Source organism: Canis lupus, chromosome 38, assembly GCF_011100685.1.
Source record: "Canis lupus familiaris isolate Mischka breed German Shepherd chromosome 38, alternate assembly UU_Cfam_GSD_1.0, whole genome shotgun sequence".
Taxonomy (NCBI): domain Eukaryota; kingdom Metazoa; phylum Chordata; class Mammalia; order Carnivora; family Canidae; genus Canis; species Canis lupus.
In genome coordinates this window covers 3,920,171-3,939,405 of record NC_049259.1, presented here as the reverse complement: position 1 = coordinate 3,939,405, position 19,235 = coordinate 3,920,171, and the positions used below count along the sequence as shown (strand labels likewise).

The window sequence follows — 19,235 nt, the reverse complement described above, 5'->3', positions numbered from 1 at the left end:
TTAGTAAAGGATGAGTGTGAACTACATTTAAGTAAGTAAAAAATAATTATTTCAATTACATATGGAATCCTGACTCCAACACATTTCAGCTGTATGCCTTTGAGCAAGGTCTTTAAACTCTAAGCTTCAAATTCTTAGGGTAAAATGGGACACCTATCCACTCAGGGTTATGAGGAGTAATGAAAAACACACATAAAGCACCTCACATAGTTCCTGGCATAGAGTAGGTACTCAGCAAATACGTTTCCTTTTCTTGTTTAGAGATACACAGGTTAACTTCTTTTAAACTCTAATTCAATAATTAAAATTTCTCCTTATTACATTGTTTCAAGTTGAGACTTTAATAATAAAGATGAGATGGGGTAAATATAGAATGCATTCCATTTTATCCTTAACCTGCATGATACTTCTATAATCTTTGCTTCTGGTTTACCCAATTTCTATATAAAACAAAACCATTTTATTTATCATTTGGTATTAAGTTGACTAAATTTCTTTTTTAAATAAAATTTGTAAAGTAGTAAACAACATATTTTAAAATTATCTTTGCATTATTTATGTGGGCTGTGCTTTTTGGTCTATATTGCATTCACAGATCAACATAGGAACTTAATTATTAACAGATCTACACTATATGAAATCAAGTACTGTTTGAGCTTCAAATTAAAGCCTTTGGAGACTTCTGTTCCTGGACCACAAGAAGCTAAACAAATTTTATGGAAACATTTCAGTTCATCTGTGGCTGGTACATTTAGTCACTTGCCAATGCCTCAAATTCATTTTATCCTAGATCCTAGAACAACAAAGATGTGGTTTGCATGTATGAGAGAATGTGTGTATGTGTGTGTAAGAGCATGACAGAACAGGATATAAATTTCAGCCACGCTATTAACAAGATAATTTGGAAGTTATTGACTAAGTTTCCTTATCTCTAAAATGGAAGAGTTTTGGAGAAAATTAAAATTAAGATAATTTTTTAAAATTAAGATAATTCATATAATAGGTTCAACAGAATGCCTAGAGAACTAAGCAAATACTTAACACTTTTAACATTTAATGTCATCATTATAATTTTCTGTATTAGATACGTGTCAGTAGTTCCTTCAAACTGGCCTGTGAAACAAAAATGTGATTCTTAACTTACTAAATTTGAACCAACTACGCAACGACTATGGCAAGAATCACAAGTCCATAGCATACAATACTTTTAAAGAGCATACCATATCCCACTGTAGAAAGACCCAAGTGTTTCATTCTATTTTTCACAAGTTCAGCAAGCTCTTGTCTTTCTGACCTCCTGTAGAGGTTCAGTCGCTGCTGGGTTATTTTCTCAGCTGTTTTACCAGAGTGTTTTGGACCTTTTCTGCTCAGTCTTCGGGCCCACTGCATGCTCTTTCTCCGCAGTAAGGGATGGTCTGACTGGTCACTGGATGTTGAATTGCGGTGGTTGCTTCGGTGATGACTTTGTTCTTTGGAGTCCTTGGTGTCTTCCCATTCTTCCACACTGATAGATATCTGAGACTTTAAAGGAAATGGATATTGATAATTAGATATTTTAGGAAAAATTGAAACTTGGAGATATGTTAATAATTTTTGCTAGTATCTTATTATAATTATATATCTCATGAATTTTCACAGAGCAAAATCATTTGTTGATTTCACTTGATTGTTACTAAAAATATTTGAAAATACATTGTTTGAACTTATATATGAAGCAAATAAAATAGCTTTGCATTTCCAATATAAGTATTTATGAAAGGATTTAATTTTTCATGCATCAGTTATCAAAATAATATTACCAGAGTTGTTTGGAACCATAAACAAAAAAAATAATTTAAATTTTCAAAGGTAGTCAATGTAATGGACTTTTCTAAATCTACAGGTATTTTGTATATCATCTAAATAAAGATCATTAATTTTTTTTTACTTTTGGAATTAATAATCTTTTAAAAGATTTTTAAGTTATTGCTCTTTCTAAAGATGGCACTGGAATGAACTTTGTAAAATGTGAATTTTTAAAAATTCACTCATATGACCCAGAAGAAAACAAAAAGCACTTTTATTTAATTTATACATTAATTATTCACCACATAACCCTGTTTTATTAAAATATTAAAAAGTATTTCAGAAACTGTTCTCAGTATTCTAAGTGAAAAATGTTGTAAATATTAATTAATATTTCACAAATGTATTCTAGAACGACAAATAAAACAAATCAGATTATTCTAGAGGGGAAGAAAAAAACAATGTACAAACTTAGAAAGTCTGTTTTAATTTACTTGTTTACTACTAAATCTGATTTTAAAGTAAGAAGCTTTCCTTTGATTGTTGGCCCTTAATAAAAGCTTCCTGTTTCAAACTGTTGCTTTTCATACCAGAAAGTTAAATGAAATGCAACACAGATCAAAGCAGAAAGTCTTACTTTCTAAAAGCATGCACATGCAAATGAACAGTTTCCTGAATTGTACAGAAAATAAGACCAATATTCATGAATCTGGCAACTGTGTTTCCTTTCTATGGATGGAAGTTTGAACTTCACCTCTAATCTGCATGTTTTGCTGGCTTTCAAAGAAATAGAGTTTAAATTACCAATATAAGTAAGGTCAAGACATAGATCCAATAAAATCCTTTAAAAGTGAATATAAATTATGGAATCTCAGTCAATGACTTACATACAATTCCTAGTGGCAAGCTATGAAACTATCTCACACTTTAATTCAATGAAAAATTTAAATATTCATCCATATTTCTGTCTCAAAACAGTGAATGATATTAAAAATAGTTTGTCTTAATCTTCAAATCTCCGCAATGAGAACATTTCATTAAAGTATTTTTAGAAAACTTATTTGAGATATAGAATTTAAGTTGGAAGTATTAAAATGCGGATGGTTACATGGTTTTGCAATAATGAATACTTTTATAATCTTAACCTCCTCTAGTCTCATCTACTTGATGATATACTGAAAACTCTTCTGTGGAAGTAAAATACATAAACCCTTGAGTAATATCTACCATCAGTAAAGTATATCAATCTTTGTTCAGTAGTTTCACTTTATACGTACTTTGTAGCAAAAATGAAAACATTCATATCTAAACATTTGTCTTACAGAGTTCTGTTAATCACAATCTTACATTTATTTGAAGTGATCTTTCTAGTCATAAGTTCCTGTGAGTAATAGTCTGATTTTCTACAAACATGTAAAAATAGTAGACTTGCCAGACCCATAATTCAAGTAGAGGATGAAACACTGTCTTTGCAAATGTTTCTTCTTAGTTATATATTGTATCAAGTGAATATCAAAAACATGAACTGAAGCCTATGTATGTATTAGCTAAACACTACGGAATACCCTATTCATCGTTTTGAATTTCCCTAAGAAAAGAATAACATGATTTATACATAAAATCCATAGGAATCATGAGGTTCCTTTGTCAATTACTCAGTAAAATAAGTATCATTTCTTTGTATGTTTCACTTTAAGTGCAGAAAAAAAAAAGGAATTAGGATGATTTGAGGATGAATTTTAAGAAATCTAAACTGACAACACATAGATTGTTCTTTATGTGCTCAGAATTTGCAGGTCTTTCTCCCATCCTTCCAATATGACATAATGAAAAGGACACTGAATTTTATATATATCACAAACTGGAACTATATTTTGGATATTTCCTAGCTTTGTACCTACAATAAACCTATGTAAAATGAGAATAATACTACCCATCTTCTACCTCATAGAAATGTTGTACAAATTTCTATATCACATTAATGTATAAAGAAAACATGTGCCAATTATAAATTTCCACATATAATAATGTTAATATATCCGAGTTAGAATGATTATCGACAATATTGATTTCACTGGAAATAAACATTAGTTATTCTATTCCTGGATACTGAATATGTGTATGTATGCCTGCGTCCTTTTTTAAGACGTCCATTTATAAATATATTTTCTTGCTGTCATTTCATCGTCTGATTTAACTCTACCGTTTTTTGAACATGACACACCATGACCTAGTGGAAGTCCTGTGCTGGGAGACACAGAAGTCCCTTGATCATAGGACCTTTTCCTGAATTACAATCAGAGGAATAGAATGCTTAAAGCAAGGGCAATGGCATCAGATAGACCTAGGTTTAAATACATGTTTCCCCACTTATCAGCTCTGTATTCCCAGTTCTATGAACTAAGATTGTTCCCATATTTCCCTATCTGAAAAATGTGAATTATATTTTTACTTTGCCCATAGTGTTTTTTGAGATCTAAGATATAATACTTTTCAAAAGTGCATAATATAGTGCCTGCCTCAGCAAATGCTCACTAAATATTAGTTAATATTATGGCTCATCATCTGGTATGAAAAGACAGCAAAAGGGAGAATGGAAGAAGAAATAATTATGAGAGGTTATATAAAAGTGAGAAATGGGTATCAAAAAGACAGGGAATGATTTATATTTGTGATACAGTTTTCTCCATCAGTGACCATATTTCATAAGAAATCAAAGTGCTATAAACAAATCCCTGGGGGTAAAGATTCCGTGGTTAAAGTTTTATGAATCCGAAGAAGAGAACAATATTTAAGTGAACATGGAGATTTATTGCTCTGCCTTGCTTCTATAAATTATTCTTCACTCTTTGTATGAATAATGAGAGGACTCTGATTTGATGGTTTTGTACTTTAATTATCAGAAGATTCATAAAATTATTAACATGAAAGATAAAGATTTAATACTAATGCTTATGAGAATGAAAAAGGATATTTTCATATTGCTATGGTCTGATCTGAATGATGTGTCCCCTCAAAATTCGTTTGTTAAAATCCTAATCCCCAAAAATGATGGTATTAGTAGGTAGAGTCATTAGAAGATGATTAGGCCTAAGTGGGGAGTCCTCATGGAGCGATTAGTACCCTTAGGCTAAAGACCCCAGAGAGATCCCTAGCCTCTTCTGTCCTGTGATTATACAATGAGAAGTCTGAGATCAGAAGAGAGCCCTCACCTGACCATGTTGCCACCCTGATCTCCTACTTTCAGCCTCCAGAACAGTGAGCATTCAATTTCTGTTGTTTATAAGCTACCCAGCCTATGGTAATTTGTTATAGCAACTTGACTGGACTAAGACATATTTAATATGAAATGCTTCCGGGAGCATATTCATACAGTTCAATAAGGAAATGAAAAATGCACATGTCTAATCAATAATTTTCATATAAATTTATTTATTATTTTTTAAAGTTATATTATTCTCCAAATATTGATCAAATTTAGTATGGTTTTTAAAAAGGCTAAACATATTTCTTCACAAGAATAAAAATTGGCAGCTTTATAAATGAGAAAATGTTTCTTATACCTAAAAGAGCTTAATTATTTCCATTGTTTTCAAGAAAGGCAGAAAGTGTTAGGATCACAATAAATATCAAACATTCTTCTCTACATTCTACACACACACACACACACACACACACACACCAAAATGACTCAATTCAACTTCCTCTCAATCTTTTTATTGAAGTAATTCATGTCATAAGGTTATTGAGCAATCTGTGGAACAAAGTGATATTTTAAAATAAATCAATTCACCAAGTAGTTTGAAAGTCAGTGTTTGTAATCCAGATTCATGGCTCCCTTAAGAATAGTTTTATAGGCTTTAAAATAGGCTTAAACTGTGTTATCTGATTTATGACTGAAGACATTCTGAATTGTTGCTAAAGAAAACAGAGGAAAATGAAATTACTGAAGATATGCTAGTTTAATTTTTTTTTTCAATTTTTTATTTAAATTCTAGTTAATTAATATATATGGCAAAATTGGTTTCAGATGCAGAATTTAGTGATTCGTCACTTACATACAACACCCAGTGCTCATCACAACCAGTGTCTTCCTTAATGCCCATCACCCATTTAGCCCATCCCCCACCTACCTCCCTTCCAGTAACTCTGTTCTCTATAGGTAAGAGTGTCTTGCGGTTTGCCTTCTCTCTATCTCTTTTCAGCCCTAGTTTAACATTTTATGAAAGAATTCTTATCTATTTTTCCATTAAGGGAAGGTTAAATTATAAAAATACTTGAGACATCATGGAAATTTAAATCCATAAGCACCTTGGCTAGTGACTTTGGGTCCCCTGGAAATTTCTTTGTATTAAAAAAAAAAAAATTCACACCAAGATGTTTCCATACTTTCTATAAAGGCTCAGTTTATAAGTTCACTTAGTCTGTTATCTAAGTAGAGATAAAAAATAACAAATTACATTGTATTTAGATGGATTGCCTTTTTATTTATTTTTAGAGAGAGAGTGCAAGAGCAGGAGAAAGCCAGAGGGAGAGGGAAGAAGAGAATCCCAAACACAGGCCCCGCCTAGTGCAGAGCTGCAAGAAAGGCTGGATTCCAGGACCCAAGATTATGACCCGAGCAGAAATCAAGAGTCAGACACTCAATCGATAGAGCCACCAAGGTGTCCCATATTTAGGTGTATTTTCAACATATTTTCAGAATCTTATAGATAATTAGAGGATAACAATACTATAGTCTAAAAACTGCTGAATTTGGAATCAAATACTAGGTTGTATTTTCAATTCCATCAGGCCAGTACTTCATGATTTTGAACAAACCAACTGAGCTTCTTGAAAAAAAGTAACAATTTTCAGTTTTCATGACAAAAATAAACAAAACTTAAGAGAATCTATAATAATACTTTAACATAAATTCTAAAGCCAAATAATTAGTCGAGAATTTAGGTTTAAATAATAGCTTTTTTTAAAGTAATCACTTGATGGAATAACAAAAATTATTTCAATATCTTGACTTTATTTTCCATATCTAAAAATCAGATATTTCATCTACATATTCTCATAGGTAGCTTTCTATGTCATCTATTATTCCACGAATATAAGGTTTATTCAAAGTTGGTAGAATCTTCACTAACTCACCATTCCAATCCAATAACTTTGAAAGTCAAAATTTAATCTTATGTCCAAGCGAAAAAAATTGCAGGTTCTCTACTTGGAGATAATGCAAAATAATCCAAAAAATTTATGCTAGTTTTCTACTACTGTTAAACAGAATACATCTCCCACTCTTTTTTTTCCTCCTTTCTCTTTCCCTCCTCCTTCACCACAAAAACATCACTCATCTTTTTGTTATTACCCCTAAAAGAAAATTAAACCAAGTCAGTTGCTCTTTTTTATTGTTTGTTCTAAATTTACACATTAAGTTTCATATTCACATATCCTTGGCAATCTGTTTTTTTGTGTGTGGATGTGTGTGCATGTATGTATGTGCGTGTATGTGTATTTAATTGAATCTTTGTTTTCTTTGGTCTCTGTGGAATCTGAAACCTAGCTAACTTATTGCCTTGGCATTATTTCTCACATTAGTGGTCATTTTTCCCCTAGCCTTCAAAACTATTATTCAAAAATAACTAACGTACAGAGGTTTCAACTGCCTACTGCCTTTCTTAGTGCTTTAGGCCCAAAAAATCGTACCCTTTTTGTCCTTCTTTAGGATCTTAAATACTACTGTTAACTACATGGTGGCTGTCTTCCCTTAGAGTTTGAATAATTAATTTAAATAATTTAAATAATTCATCTGTGTTAATTAGAAGAAGTTGAGAAGGAAATGTTGTCCTTATTTTAACTGGCTGTATTCTTATGTTAGGAGTCCTAGTAGAGTGATTCGTAAGTATGTAGAGGATAGATAGATGGCATTTATGTTACTTATTTTATTTTTCATCACATGTTCAAGAAGTCATACTATAAAAGAGCCAGTTGATTTCTCTAGTTTATACAGACCCAAATCTGGGGAACAGGTGTGGGGATGGGATGGATATTAAGGGTGCAGGATAATGGTGGAAGAAGCACAAAGGTGAGTCAGGCAGAATTTATTGATATGGACTCACTAAGCAGAGATTCTGCATCAAGAAAGGTTCTAACAGTTCCTCTGGTGGCTGTAACATACACCAAACGGTGGCCCACAGTCAGCAAGCTGGACATGTAGGACCTAACTTGATTTAATATAAAGCAAGGGATTAAAGCCTTGAGATGGGAAAATAAGAGTAGATTTTTCATTTAAGACCTGTTCGCCCACAATGAGAGGGTCTAGAAGGCATTCCTTTCACCACAACTATGAGAATGAAATTTGGGAGCAAAGCCCCAGTATCCTTGAAAGGATCCCCAATCGGTCTTCTCTGTAGGCCAGACCTTAGAGTAGTAACTACAGTCACTCAATCGGGAAACCTAAATGAAATGGGAATAGTTTGATCCCAAGGAGGCAGAGGCCAAGTAGTGGCAATCAATTGCACAAGGTAAGGTAAGCATGGTTACTATAATGGACAGCAGAGTCAAAGCAGCAATCCGAATAGTCGGCCTTGCACAGACCCATGGCACTGGCTGATTGATAGTGGTGTTCCTGCAGGTAAAATAGATAGGAAAACTACTAAATTCTTAATTCTTACCTGATCTGCATAAGTATAAAATGTCTGGGTCAAGTGAACAAAAGTGTAACCTGAATCATAAAAATAAAGAGTAACAGCCTTTCAAATAAACCCCAGATTTGAGGCAGTTTACAAAACTAGAACCTCTCAATGAAGGAGAGGCTTGTTCCTTTTACACAAGGACCCAATATACTGCCAAAAATTTATACCATTAATCTTTTCCCCAACCTTCCCCAAGGGTCATATGATCTTCCACCAGAGTAACTGTACACTGAACAAACAGAAATAATCAGACCTTTTAGAGACTACTAAAGACTGGCTCTGAAATGATACTAATTTCAGGAACACTCAAAACATCACTTTGGCCCACCAGTTAGTGTAGGAGCTTATGGAGGTTATGTGATCAATAGCTAAGGTCTGTCTCACAGTGAACACAGTAGGTCCCAAAACCTTCTTCAGTTCCAGCCCTACACTGGCTCCTTGACTATATTGACCTGTTATGATGGGAAAGAAGAAGTAGAAGCCACTAGAACTGCTTCCACCTAAGAAAATATTAAACTAAAAGCAATACTGAACTCCTTGCATAAATTAGTGCCATCATCAAGGACTGGAAATAGGCAGGTGTAGTGATTTCCACCATATCCCCACTCAATTCACCTATTTGGCCAGTGCAGAAGACAGATGGAGCTTGGAGCATGACAGTGGATTATCATAAATTTAACCAGGTGATAACTGCAACTGCAGCTGCTGTACCAGATGTGGTTTCATTGTTTGAACAAATTAACACATCCCCTGGTACCTAGTATACAGCTATTGATCTGGTAAATGTCTTTTCATCCATCCCCATCAGTAAGGAACACCAGAATCATTTTGTACTCAGCTGCCAAGGCCAGCAATGTATCATCACTGTCCTACCTCATTGGTACATCAATTCTCCAATTCTATGCCATAATTTAGTTTTCAGGGACCTTAACAACCTTTCCCTTCCACAAGATATCATGCCAGCTCATTACAATGATGACATTGTGATGACTAGATTTAGTAAGCAAGACAGAACTATCCAAAACTTACTGATAAGTTATTTGCATATCAGAGGATGGAAAACAGATCCAGCAAAAATATAGGGGACTCTTACCTCAATGAAATTTCGGGGAGTCCAGTGGTATGAGGCGTGGCAAGATATCCCTTCTAAGGTAAAGAATAAGTTGTTGCATCTAATCTCTCCTACAACCAAAAAAGAAGCACAACACCTAGTAGGCTTCTTTAGATTTTAGAGGCAACAACATATTCCTCATTTGGGTGTGTTACTCTGGCTCATTTACTGAGTGACCCAAAAACCTGCCAATTTTTAGCAGGGACCAGACAAAAGAAGTTTCCGTAAGACCTTCAGGCTGCTATGCAAGCTGCTCTGCCACGTGGGCTATGTGATCTAGTAAAACCAATGGTGCATGAAATGTCACTGGCAGATAGTGATGCTGTCTGGAGCCTTTGGCAGTCCCTAATAAATGAATTGTAGCTCAGGCTCTTAGAATTTTGGAGCAAAGTCCTACCATCCTCCGCAAATGGTTACTCTTCTTTGAGAAAAAAAGAGCTCCTTTAGGGCTCTCCTAGTATTATCATACTCTGTGATTTAGGTCAATGGATAACTGTAAGAACTCAATCCGGACAGAACTACTAATAGCCCAGACCATTAGTATGAGTTTGGGGCCTTTGTTAAAGTGGCCCCATGTTATATGTCTCTGACCTATCTCTGTGCTTCATACTGAGTTTTGTGTATAGGTATCAGTAAGCATGACGGACAGTAAATTCAGGAAATGAGTCTTATCCTATGACCATTGGTTGTATGCCTAAAACAGGCATCAATCTCATTTCACAGAGCATTCAGGGAAGAACTGATATTCTGTGCATTACATAGGCCTATTACATGTTTGCTTCTGTTGAGCAAGAGCAGTTGCCATGCTGAGGCCCACACTCCTGAAAACAGCTCACTAAGACACTACAAAATGCTTCTTCTGCTGCTATGCCTCTGTGACCACAAAGATCCTGATCCCCCGTTATAAGGAAAAGTACCCATGGGCCTGTGAGGCATAGCTAAGGGATTACTTCAAAACTGAGTGAAACCTTAGGTCATTAATTAATTAATTAATTAATTAAATCCAATAAAGCAACCAATGCTATCAGGGACATCCATAACTCTAATGAAACTGACATGAAACTCTGTAGAAAAGCAGACTTACAAACATGAACAGGGTAGAAAATATCCCCCCAAATGTCTAGCAACCAAAGACAGTAATAACTGGGGATATAAAGGGAGGGAAAAAAAACAAAAAACTGGATATATGGCAGGAACAACTGAAACAAAAAGTGCACAATTTGTGGAATTGAAAATCCTTAGTTTACTAAAAAAAATTTTAAGACAAAAAGATAAAAGGAAGCTGACTGGCTTTGCGCTTCTGCAACACAGGTTCCGAATTTTAATATCTCCTGAACTGTACCAAAGGGCAAACCTTCAGGGCCTCTTTAAAAATTTGGTTGGGATTGGGACACCTGGGTGGTGGTTGAGCATCTGCCTTTGGCTCAGGGTCTGATCCCAGGTCCTGGGATTGAATTCTGCATGGGACTCTCCACAAGGAGCCTGTGCCTGTGTCTCTGTGTCTCTGTCTCTCATGAATATGTAAATAAAATCTTTTAAAAAAATTTTGGTTGGGATTCACATTATAGTTATGACTGGAGATGCCAATAAGTTTAAAGTACCGTAAATATGGAGCCTGCACTAAAATTAAGGTAATCTCTATACTCTTGGGGGGCATCAAATATAAAACAAAAACAAATAGGTATACTTCATCTTAACCATCAGAACTATCACCCTTGCCTAAATCCCCCATAGTCATAACACTCATTGTCCTACAATATCCTCTACTAGACACTGCACAATCCAATCCAATAAGTAATAAATTAAAATTAAATGAAATAAAATTTTTGGCACTTACAACTGGTTTGATAAAATGGGGCCATGTGAACCTTCTGTATGTCTAATATAAATATTTAATAAGGTCTTCAAGAATTGAACAGGGCTTTCAAGATTGAAACCAATTATAAGAACTATTCAGAGAAGAGATTATAATCACCAATGCTTCTCCATTTCACAGCCCATCTGACCTGTTCTTAAACCTGGAAAGAATGAATGGAGCCCTACAGTAGAGTATCTCAATCTTAATGCCATGTTACCATGAATTAAGGTGCAATACCCAATATTACCAAAATTACTGACTCTAATCAGCAATTGATAAATACTTTGCAGTCATAGACTTGACTAACATGTTCTGTTTCATGCCTATTTGACAGCCTCTCAGCCAATTTAACCTTTGAAGGAACACAAGTACTTCTTTACCTGGCTACCCATAGGATACCACAACAGCCTTGCAAAAGCCCTCAGTCCTTGCAGACAAGATTTTTACTGCATCCAACTTTCTTCAGGAACACATGTATAACATTACATTGATGATGCCTCTTGCAAAGGGATTTATTTGACACACTCATCCAGGACATATAAAAACTCACAAAGGAGAATACAAAAAGGGATTTTGTCTTACACAAAATGCAAGTTTCCTTCAATTTAGTAAAATTTCTGGGCATGATTTGGTCAGTCAAGGGATTCTCCATCTCTGATATTGTCAAGAAATAGTTATTGATCTATCAGTTCCAATAATATTAAGACAAATCTAACATCTTTTAGTCTTTTGGGTTCTGGAGGCAACATATTCCTCGTTTATAATTTTTTAAAGCACACTCATGCTGCTACTCAAAAACTGGCCCACACAGAATGAGTTACAACAAAAGGTTCTAGATTCTCTCCAAATAGCAATATAATAGGCAATCCCACTAGTTTCCCCCTCCCCCTCTCCTGCCCTCTACTGTAGTTTACTATAGTTCCTTTACCATAGTTCTTCCTCTAGTACTCCTGGAAACTCCTGGAAACTGAACTAACTCACAATGACCAAACCACGGGCTTTCAATGCAAGAAACTGTCCACCTTGGTCATATGCTATACATTATGAGAGCAGCAATTGCAAGACAAATGTCCTTAAACATTTACATAAGAATTAAGAGTAAAATAATAACTAAGCACAAAATTAGTGACAGGAGGGGTACATATACAATTATACAAGTTTGAACAGATTTGAAAAGATTGCTCTATGTTGAGAAGGATTCTTATGACCGAGTTCAGTAAACACACTGAGTACTTGTGTGAAACACTGTCCAATGCACATGGGATACAATAATGAAAAGACAGATGGGGTTTAGAGATAACTCTCTAATTTTAACTTTTATATCTCAAAATCCTCAATTGAGAAAATAGGAAAGAAATAAGAAATTAAGAACATGAGAATGTATAGAAAAATTGACTATCAGAGAGGCCAAGAAAGAAGTATTTTTTTATAAAAGTAATAGAATGGGTGATTAATATTATCAAATAGTTCTTACTACAGCTTTTTGCCCTCTAATATGCATATCATAAATAATATCTATTATTATAGAGACACCGAGGATGAAGAGGAGAATAAAGGTCATTGGCTTAGCACTACTTATGATGGGAGATTGTTTTAAGACTTATTTATTTTAGTGGGTAGAAGGAGAGAGAGAATGGTGGGGGAGGCACAGAGGGAGAGGGACAGAGAGAATCTAAAGCAGACTCCCCATTGAGTGCAGAGCCTGACACAGGACTCAGTCTCATGACCCTGAGATCATCTGAGCCTAAATCAAGAGTTAGATGCTGAGCTACCCAGGCAGCCTTATGATGGATTTTTTTTTTTTATTTATTTATGATAGTCACACAGAGAGAGAGAGAGAGAGAGAGAGAGAGAAAGAGGCAGAGACACAGGCAGAGGGAGAAGCAGGCTCCATGCACCGGGAGCCCGACGTGGGATTCGATCCTGGGTCTCCAGGATTGCGCCCTGGGCCAAAGGCAGGCGCTAAACCGCTGTGCCACCCAGGGATCCCTGGATTTTTTTTTTTTACTAAAGGTTATGCATCTTCCATTCACATTCATACACACATGTTCTAGAGATTACTGGTAATCCTGAGAACTAAATTTTCTAAACAGCAATTTGCAATATTTAAGGGTTAATATTTCTCTAAAGTATACATAACTCTTTTGAGTTGTAGTATTCAGAAATATATTTCAAGTATTTAATGAAAATGCTTTAATTATGTCATGTTTCTATGACATGCTACTGACCAATGCCACTAACTCCATTTTTTCATTGTTTTTCTTATGAAGTCAGATGATATCCACCTTCTTTCATTGTGTAGTAGTGAAATGTTTTTATCTTTTCTTAAAGTATAGCATTTGTTCTTCTCCTCAATATAATGCTTAAGTCTTTTTTGAAAGTGGAATGATAATATTATTGGCATCAGAATTCTTATTATTGTACATTTTGTATAACTTTTTTGTAGGTCTCAAGACACTTCTTCACTCTTCCAATAGTTATTTAATTTTAACTATTGTGTTCCATACATTAATGTGTGCCCAATAGATCAGAATCAAAGTCTGGTCTAAATTTAGACTGATTTCATCGTCATTAATTTTTGGTTTCTAAGAATACTAAAGAGTTGTTTTCCTTAATTCATTCATTTTATGTCTAGAAATAACTGTTCTCAAATATGAGAACATATTTGCTTTCTACATAAAACATCCTTTTGAGGTTTCTATGTTTAGGTTTTTATGTATTATACATACTTATATATGTGTGTATAGAGAATAGCATACTTAGAATCATACTTTCATTGTCAGCTTTGTCCTCTTCACAGTTCAATTTTCTCTCATCATTTTCCAGAATTACAGGAATATAGAGCCTAAAGGAGTGGTTTCAATCATGGGTATATGTGTGTGAGGTAGTTCCTACACACTGTAGGGTAGGTCAGAGAGGGTATCATTCTATCTCCTCTAGTATTTTATGGTCCAGAAAAAAAAGGACCTAAGCATATGAATTTATGAAAAACCATTACAATGATTATAATAAGCATATAGCTTATTCCAACATATATATTCCAACATAATAAGCATATAGCACCAATTCCAACATGCCCCAAACATTTTAAGTGCACACACACACACACACACACACAAATACACACACCTCTTTTTCTATCATTTGAGAACCACTGCCCTAAAGCATATGCAGTTATAGATAAATAGCCCGTGGAAAGAAAATTTCTATGATATATGTAATGTCTTAATTAAAAGACAGACACAATGATATAAGACTTGGAAGATACAAATATTCACATTCTTATGTAAAGAATCAACACAAAACAGTATTATTGACCCAAGTATACTGTTGCTTACAGACCACCACTCCCTTATGAAGACCTAGGTGACCCAGATCAACTTTGCAATTTTCCATTTGGTTCTGATTATTTTATAGACTCTAGAAGCCATTTAACAAGGAGCTGTGACTAACGGCTTAATTTACTTCCTATGGCAGTGCAAAGTGAAAGAATGATCTCAAGGCAGTTTAAGACATTAAGTGGACAGAAAGCCATGACTATGTAGTTAAATTAAATCAAACAGATTGGATGCATTTAAACAGCTTCTTGCTAATAAGTATGCCAATGAGGTTCTTATTAAGTTAGAGAAAGTAAATAATGCAAGTAAGAAATGCTTTCCTGGGGATGGAAATGCACAAGATAAGAATCAGAGTCAGAAAATATTTTAAAAGAATTGTAAAATAAGGTAAGAAAAAGATCTGAGGATAAAATTTCTGTAAGAAAGTGAAAGAAAATGACAGATGAGGTCAGACTTATGAAATGTGTGTGTGTATAAATTAGAGTGCATTTGGGGTTTGGCTAATGTATAAGAAATTTATCCAAATTACAAGAAATTTACTATTACATTATTTATAAATGTAAGTGTATTGAAACAAATGTTTTCTAAGGGAATGCTATCCACTCAAAATGAGGTAGCAGTGAAAACTGATGAAATAAATGTTACTCTATGTACTTTGTCCCAGAATTGTTTGCCATGAGCTCTGAATAATTAACACATGCCTGCCCTTTTTTATAATTTGTGAAGTGATAATCATATGCTCCCTAGTTAGTCTTCATTCTGTTATGTGTTGAGAATAGGCCATTTTGCACACAGCTAGTAAAAGGAAGAGCCAACATTTAAATCCAAGTCATCTGGTACCAAGTCCATTGTTCATTTGGTCAGAAAGAATAACTGAATAAATGATTTGTACCAGGAACAGGGACAGAAGGAGTATCAATAAGGAATGGCCAGAACATAAAGTTGTTTAAAATCCACAAGAAGTTTGACTTGATATAGTAGGCATCAAGCTTCCACTATAAGCATCATGCATCATGTGAGTAAAGTAAGGAATACGGTCATTAATCTGTCTCTTCTATGTAAGATATTGAAGAGAAGAGAATTTAAATATAGTAAATCTTCCAAGAAGTAAATTCAAGAATAGGCATGAAATTTTCATGTTAGCTTTCTGAGAAATCTTTCTTGTATGTTAACTGATGCATTCCAAGCATCTAGCATGAGTGCATCTGATGCCTAGCAGTGCTCGATAAATATTTGTAGCTCTGCTAGATAAAGTGAAGAGAAACTGGCAGAAAATGAGTTGTTCTTCATTTTTAGGAATTAGAAGGACAGAGAACACCAACTTGCCATCCATCAACATAGAGGTAATAATTGAAACCACAAGACATTACAAGTGTTCTGAGTTCAAGTGTAGAAAAAGACCAAAAGACTATCAAACGTGACTTTAGTAATTTCTGGTTCCTCTTCAAGTGTCATTTCCCATGTTGATTCTCAATGAAGGTATTTGAGGACCTCAAAACAGATGGTGGAAGAGAGAGGTGGCTCAGAAATCGGCAGAGCTGCTACAGTGAGACCTAGTGATTAAAAGAGGCTCTGGTGTCAGGTAGTGATAAGATCCAAAACCAGGTCGGCTGCTTCCAAAATTTTTGATGTTGCTCAAGCTAACTTGTCTATATCTCTGCTTATTTAAAAATAAGAATAATACTGTTGCCATATTGGGTTCTGGTGAGGATTAAATAAAATAATAAAGTGCTTAGCATTGTGCAGGGATCAGGCTCTGGGTGAGCCTCATTGCAATGAAGCTTAGCCTACCTACCTTCAGGTGGTTAACGGAGTACTTTCTGGAAACTAAAGATGAAGTCCAGTCCTAGAAGGGAGACAAAGGCAGACTGCTGCAGCTACTTGGAGTCTTGGGCTCCAAAGCCAATCCCAGGGACAATGAGTTAGGGAGAAGCCTTCAGATGAAGATCACATTGGCAGCATCTAAAATGAGCTGTTACAGACAGAAACTGAACAGTAGAAAGAAGGGTAAAAGTTTAAGAAATAAACCAATAAAAACAGGTACAACAGGTAAAGAAAGTAACTCATAATATGAAAAGTAGAATAAAAGAATTTTAAGATGTAGGAGATTATGAACTCTGCTAAAGATTATATGACGTTTAAACAAATTAAAACTAACTTAAAATGCCAAGGATTTTAGCTAAAAGACTTTTACTGATGCAAGAACAAGATAAATAAAGTAGTGGGAAGAAACTGTGGAAGACGTTGGTAAGGAATAGAATAGACAGCATATATAAACTTTTCTCAGAGTTTAACAGTAAGAGTAAGATAAGGAAAAAAAATAGAATAATGGAGCACCTGGCTGGCGTAGTCAGTAGAACATGCAACTCTTGGTCTCAGGATCATGAGTTCAAGCTCCACAATGGGTGGAGCGATTACTTAAAAAATCTTTAAAATAGATAAAACAGGAAAAAAGGGAAAATTTTTCTTGAGAACTGGGGAAACTTGTATATATTTGAGGATAAAGGGAGAGAGTTGATGGAGAGGAAAAAAATCTAAAAGCAAAAACTAGAGCTGGAAAGGATGGACAGTATTGTAGAAACAATTTGAATTACAAAGTTAATGTCTTCACATTCAAAGTACAATTAGAGTTTTTTCCTTCGTCTAAAGGATTGTAAGGATGGTACTTATATTGAAAACTCAAACTTCCCAGTGAGTTAGAGGGAAGGCACTTTGCTTACATAAGGAAATAAATGACTGAAGGATGTTGAGACCTAAAATAGTAACTATAAGAAAGAAAGCAATTAGCGGGGAAAAGTTCCAAGAGTCAACTTGTAATTGGCTGTCATGATTCAGAAATGAGCCAAACCTTTCCCTTCCTGCATCTGCATGGTAAGTTAGAGATAAAAGGTGACTAGGAATTAGAAGGACAGAAATAGAGTCGTTTTATTCAGTTACATCTGATAAAAGGTGCAGAACATATGAATCAACATATAGAACTGCAACGTAGCCAAAACCTACATCTAGAAGATTCACTCCACTTCCAAACATGAAGCTATAAAGTGTTTTTTTTTAGCTGTTCTAGGTGAAAACAATATTTATTTCTCAAATGAAATACTAGCACAGATATATAATTAAAACCAAAACGTAAACTAAAGAAAGCAAGAGTGAATGGGCCATTTATTTTTTAACTTTAGAAACACATTCATAACTATCACAGTGATGAAATCACTAACCAGAGAGCCAAAAACAAAACAAATAAACCAAAAAACGATCCCATTCCATTTCTGCCCCATTCCTTTTTATAATTTTCTTCTCCTGGTACTGGGATATAAAATACTATGGAAACGTACATTTATTCATCCTCATGTTATGAAAAGACAACCTGCGAGAGCTGAACCATCACTAAGCCAAAAAGAAGCTATAAAGTTTTTAACCAAATGAAAATTCTGTTCTTTCTGGGACATAGAGTGAACCCTAGCAAGTGTATCTATCACTTGTGGACCAGGTCTGGACTTACACCTAAAGGGATTTAGGAAAGACAAGGTGAAGCAACTTTGCTTGTGACATGTTACTAAAATATTTTATGAAATAATGCATGCCAATTCAATGCACTTGAAATTTTATTTGTGGAGTTAGTCACGCCAAATATTGAAATAAATTAAAAATTTAGAAATATATGTTGATCGCATTATAAAATGTGCTCTAAAAAAGCAACAATAAAACTGTAAAACGAGTTCCCTGAACCCAGTACGTGCCAGGGATGTGCTCTGCTTTGACCTAAACTTTAATTTGCTCAACCTGTAGGCAGCCATGATAGCTGAAATCCCTAAGCAGCTTCATGCCAAACAAACATTGTATCTTCAATGTGGACCGTGATGTGAAATAGGTTGGAAAGCATTCTTCTAAAACATTATTCATGCAGCCCAAAGTGAAGCTTCCTTGATAAATATTTAGTAAATTCTGAAGGATTCAATATATAATAAAACAAAATAAGAATACTGAAAAATATCATAGAATTCTAGCTCATTAAACCATAAATAAAGATGTTTAAAATAATTTAACGAACAGAATTTGCATTTATTATACAGATTTTATTCTATGATGCAGGTTAGCAACCATCATTGCATCAAAAATGAATATTATGGAGCCCTGGGTGGCTCAGCCAGTTAAGCATCTGCCTTCGGCTCAGGTCATGATCCCAGAGTCCTGGGATGGAGCCCCGGATCGGGCTCCCTGCATTGCTCCCTGCTCAGCCGGAAGCCTGCTTCTCTCTCCCCACCCCCCGCTTGTGCTCTCTTCTTCTCTATTCAATAAATAAATAAAATCTTTTTTTAAAAATGGATATTATGATGAGATACAACTTTTCTCCAAAATCCAATGAGCTCAAAGACAAACTTGTACTTTTCTTTTTCTTTTTTCTTTTTTTTTTAAATGCTATTTTCCTTAAATGGACACATACTTTTAGATGGCTACTTTGG

General features: G+C 34.7%; 1 protein-coding gene across 7 annotated transcripts in view; it reads right to left on the bottom strand.

Moving 5' to 3' along the window:
• KCNT2 (potassium sodium-activated channel subfamily T member 2) overlaps positions 1-19,235 on the bottom strand; it is a 372,756-nt gene that overhangs the window by 24,989 nt on the left and 328,532 nt on the right. For 4 of the 7 annotated variants that reach the window (XM_038586091.1, XM_038586092.1, XM_038586094.1 and 1 more), the window contains one exon: positions 1,221-1,521. In XM_038586091.1, the coding sequence (XP_038442019.1) occupies positions 1,221-1,521 (301 nt within the window). Of the gene's footprint in view, positions 1-1,220; positions 1,522-16,570; positions 16,622-19,235 lie in introns of all 7 variants that reach the window. The other 3 variants (XM_038586089.1, XM_038586090.1, XM_038586093.1) reach the window with 1 other exon arrangement.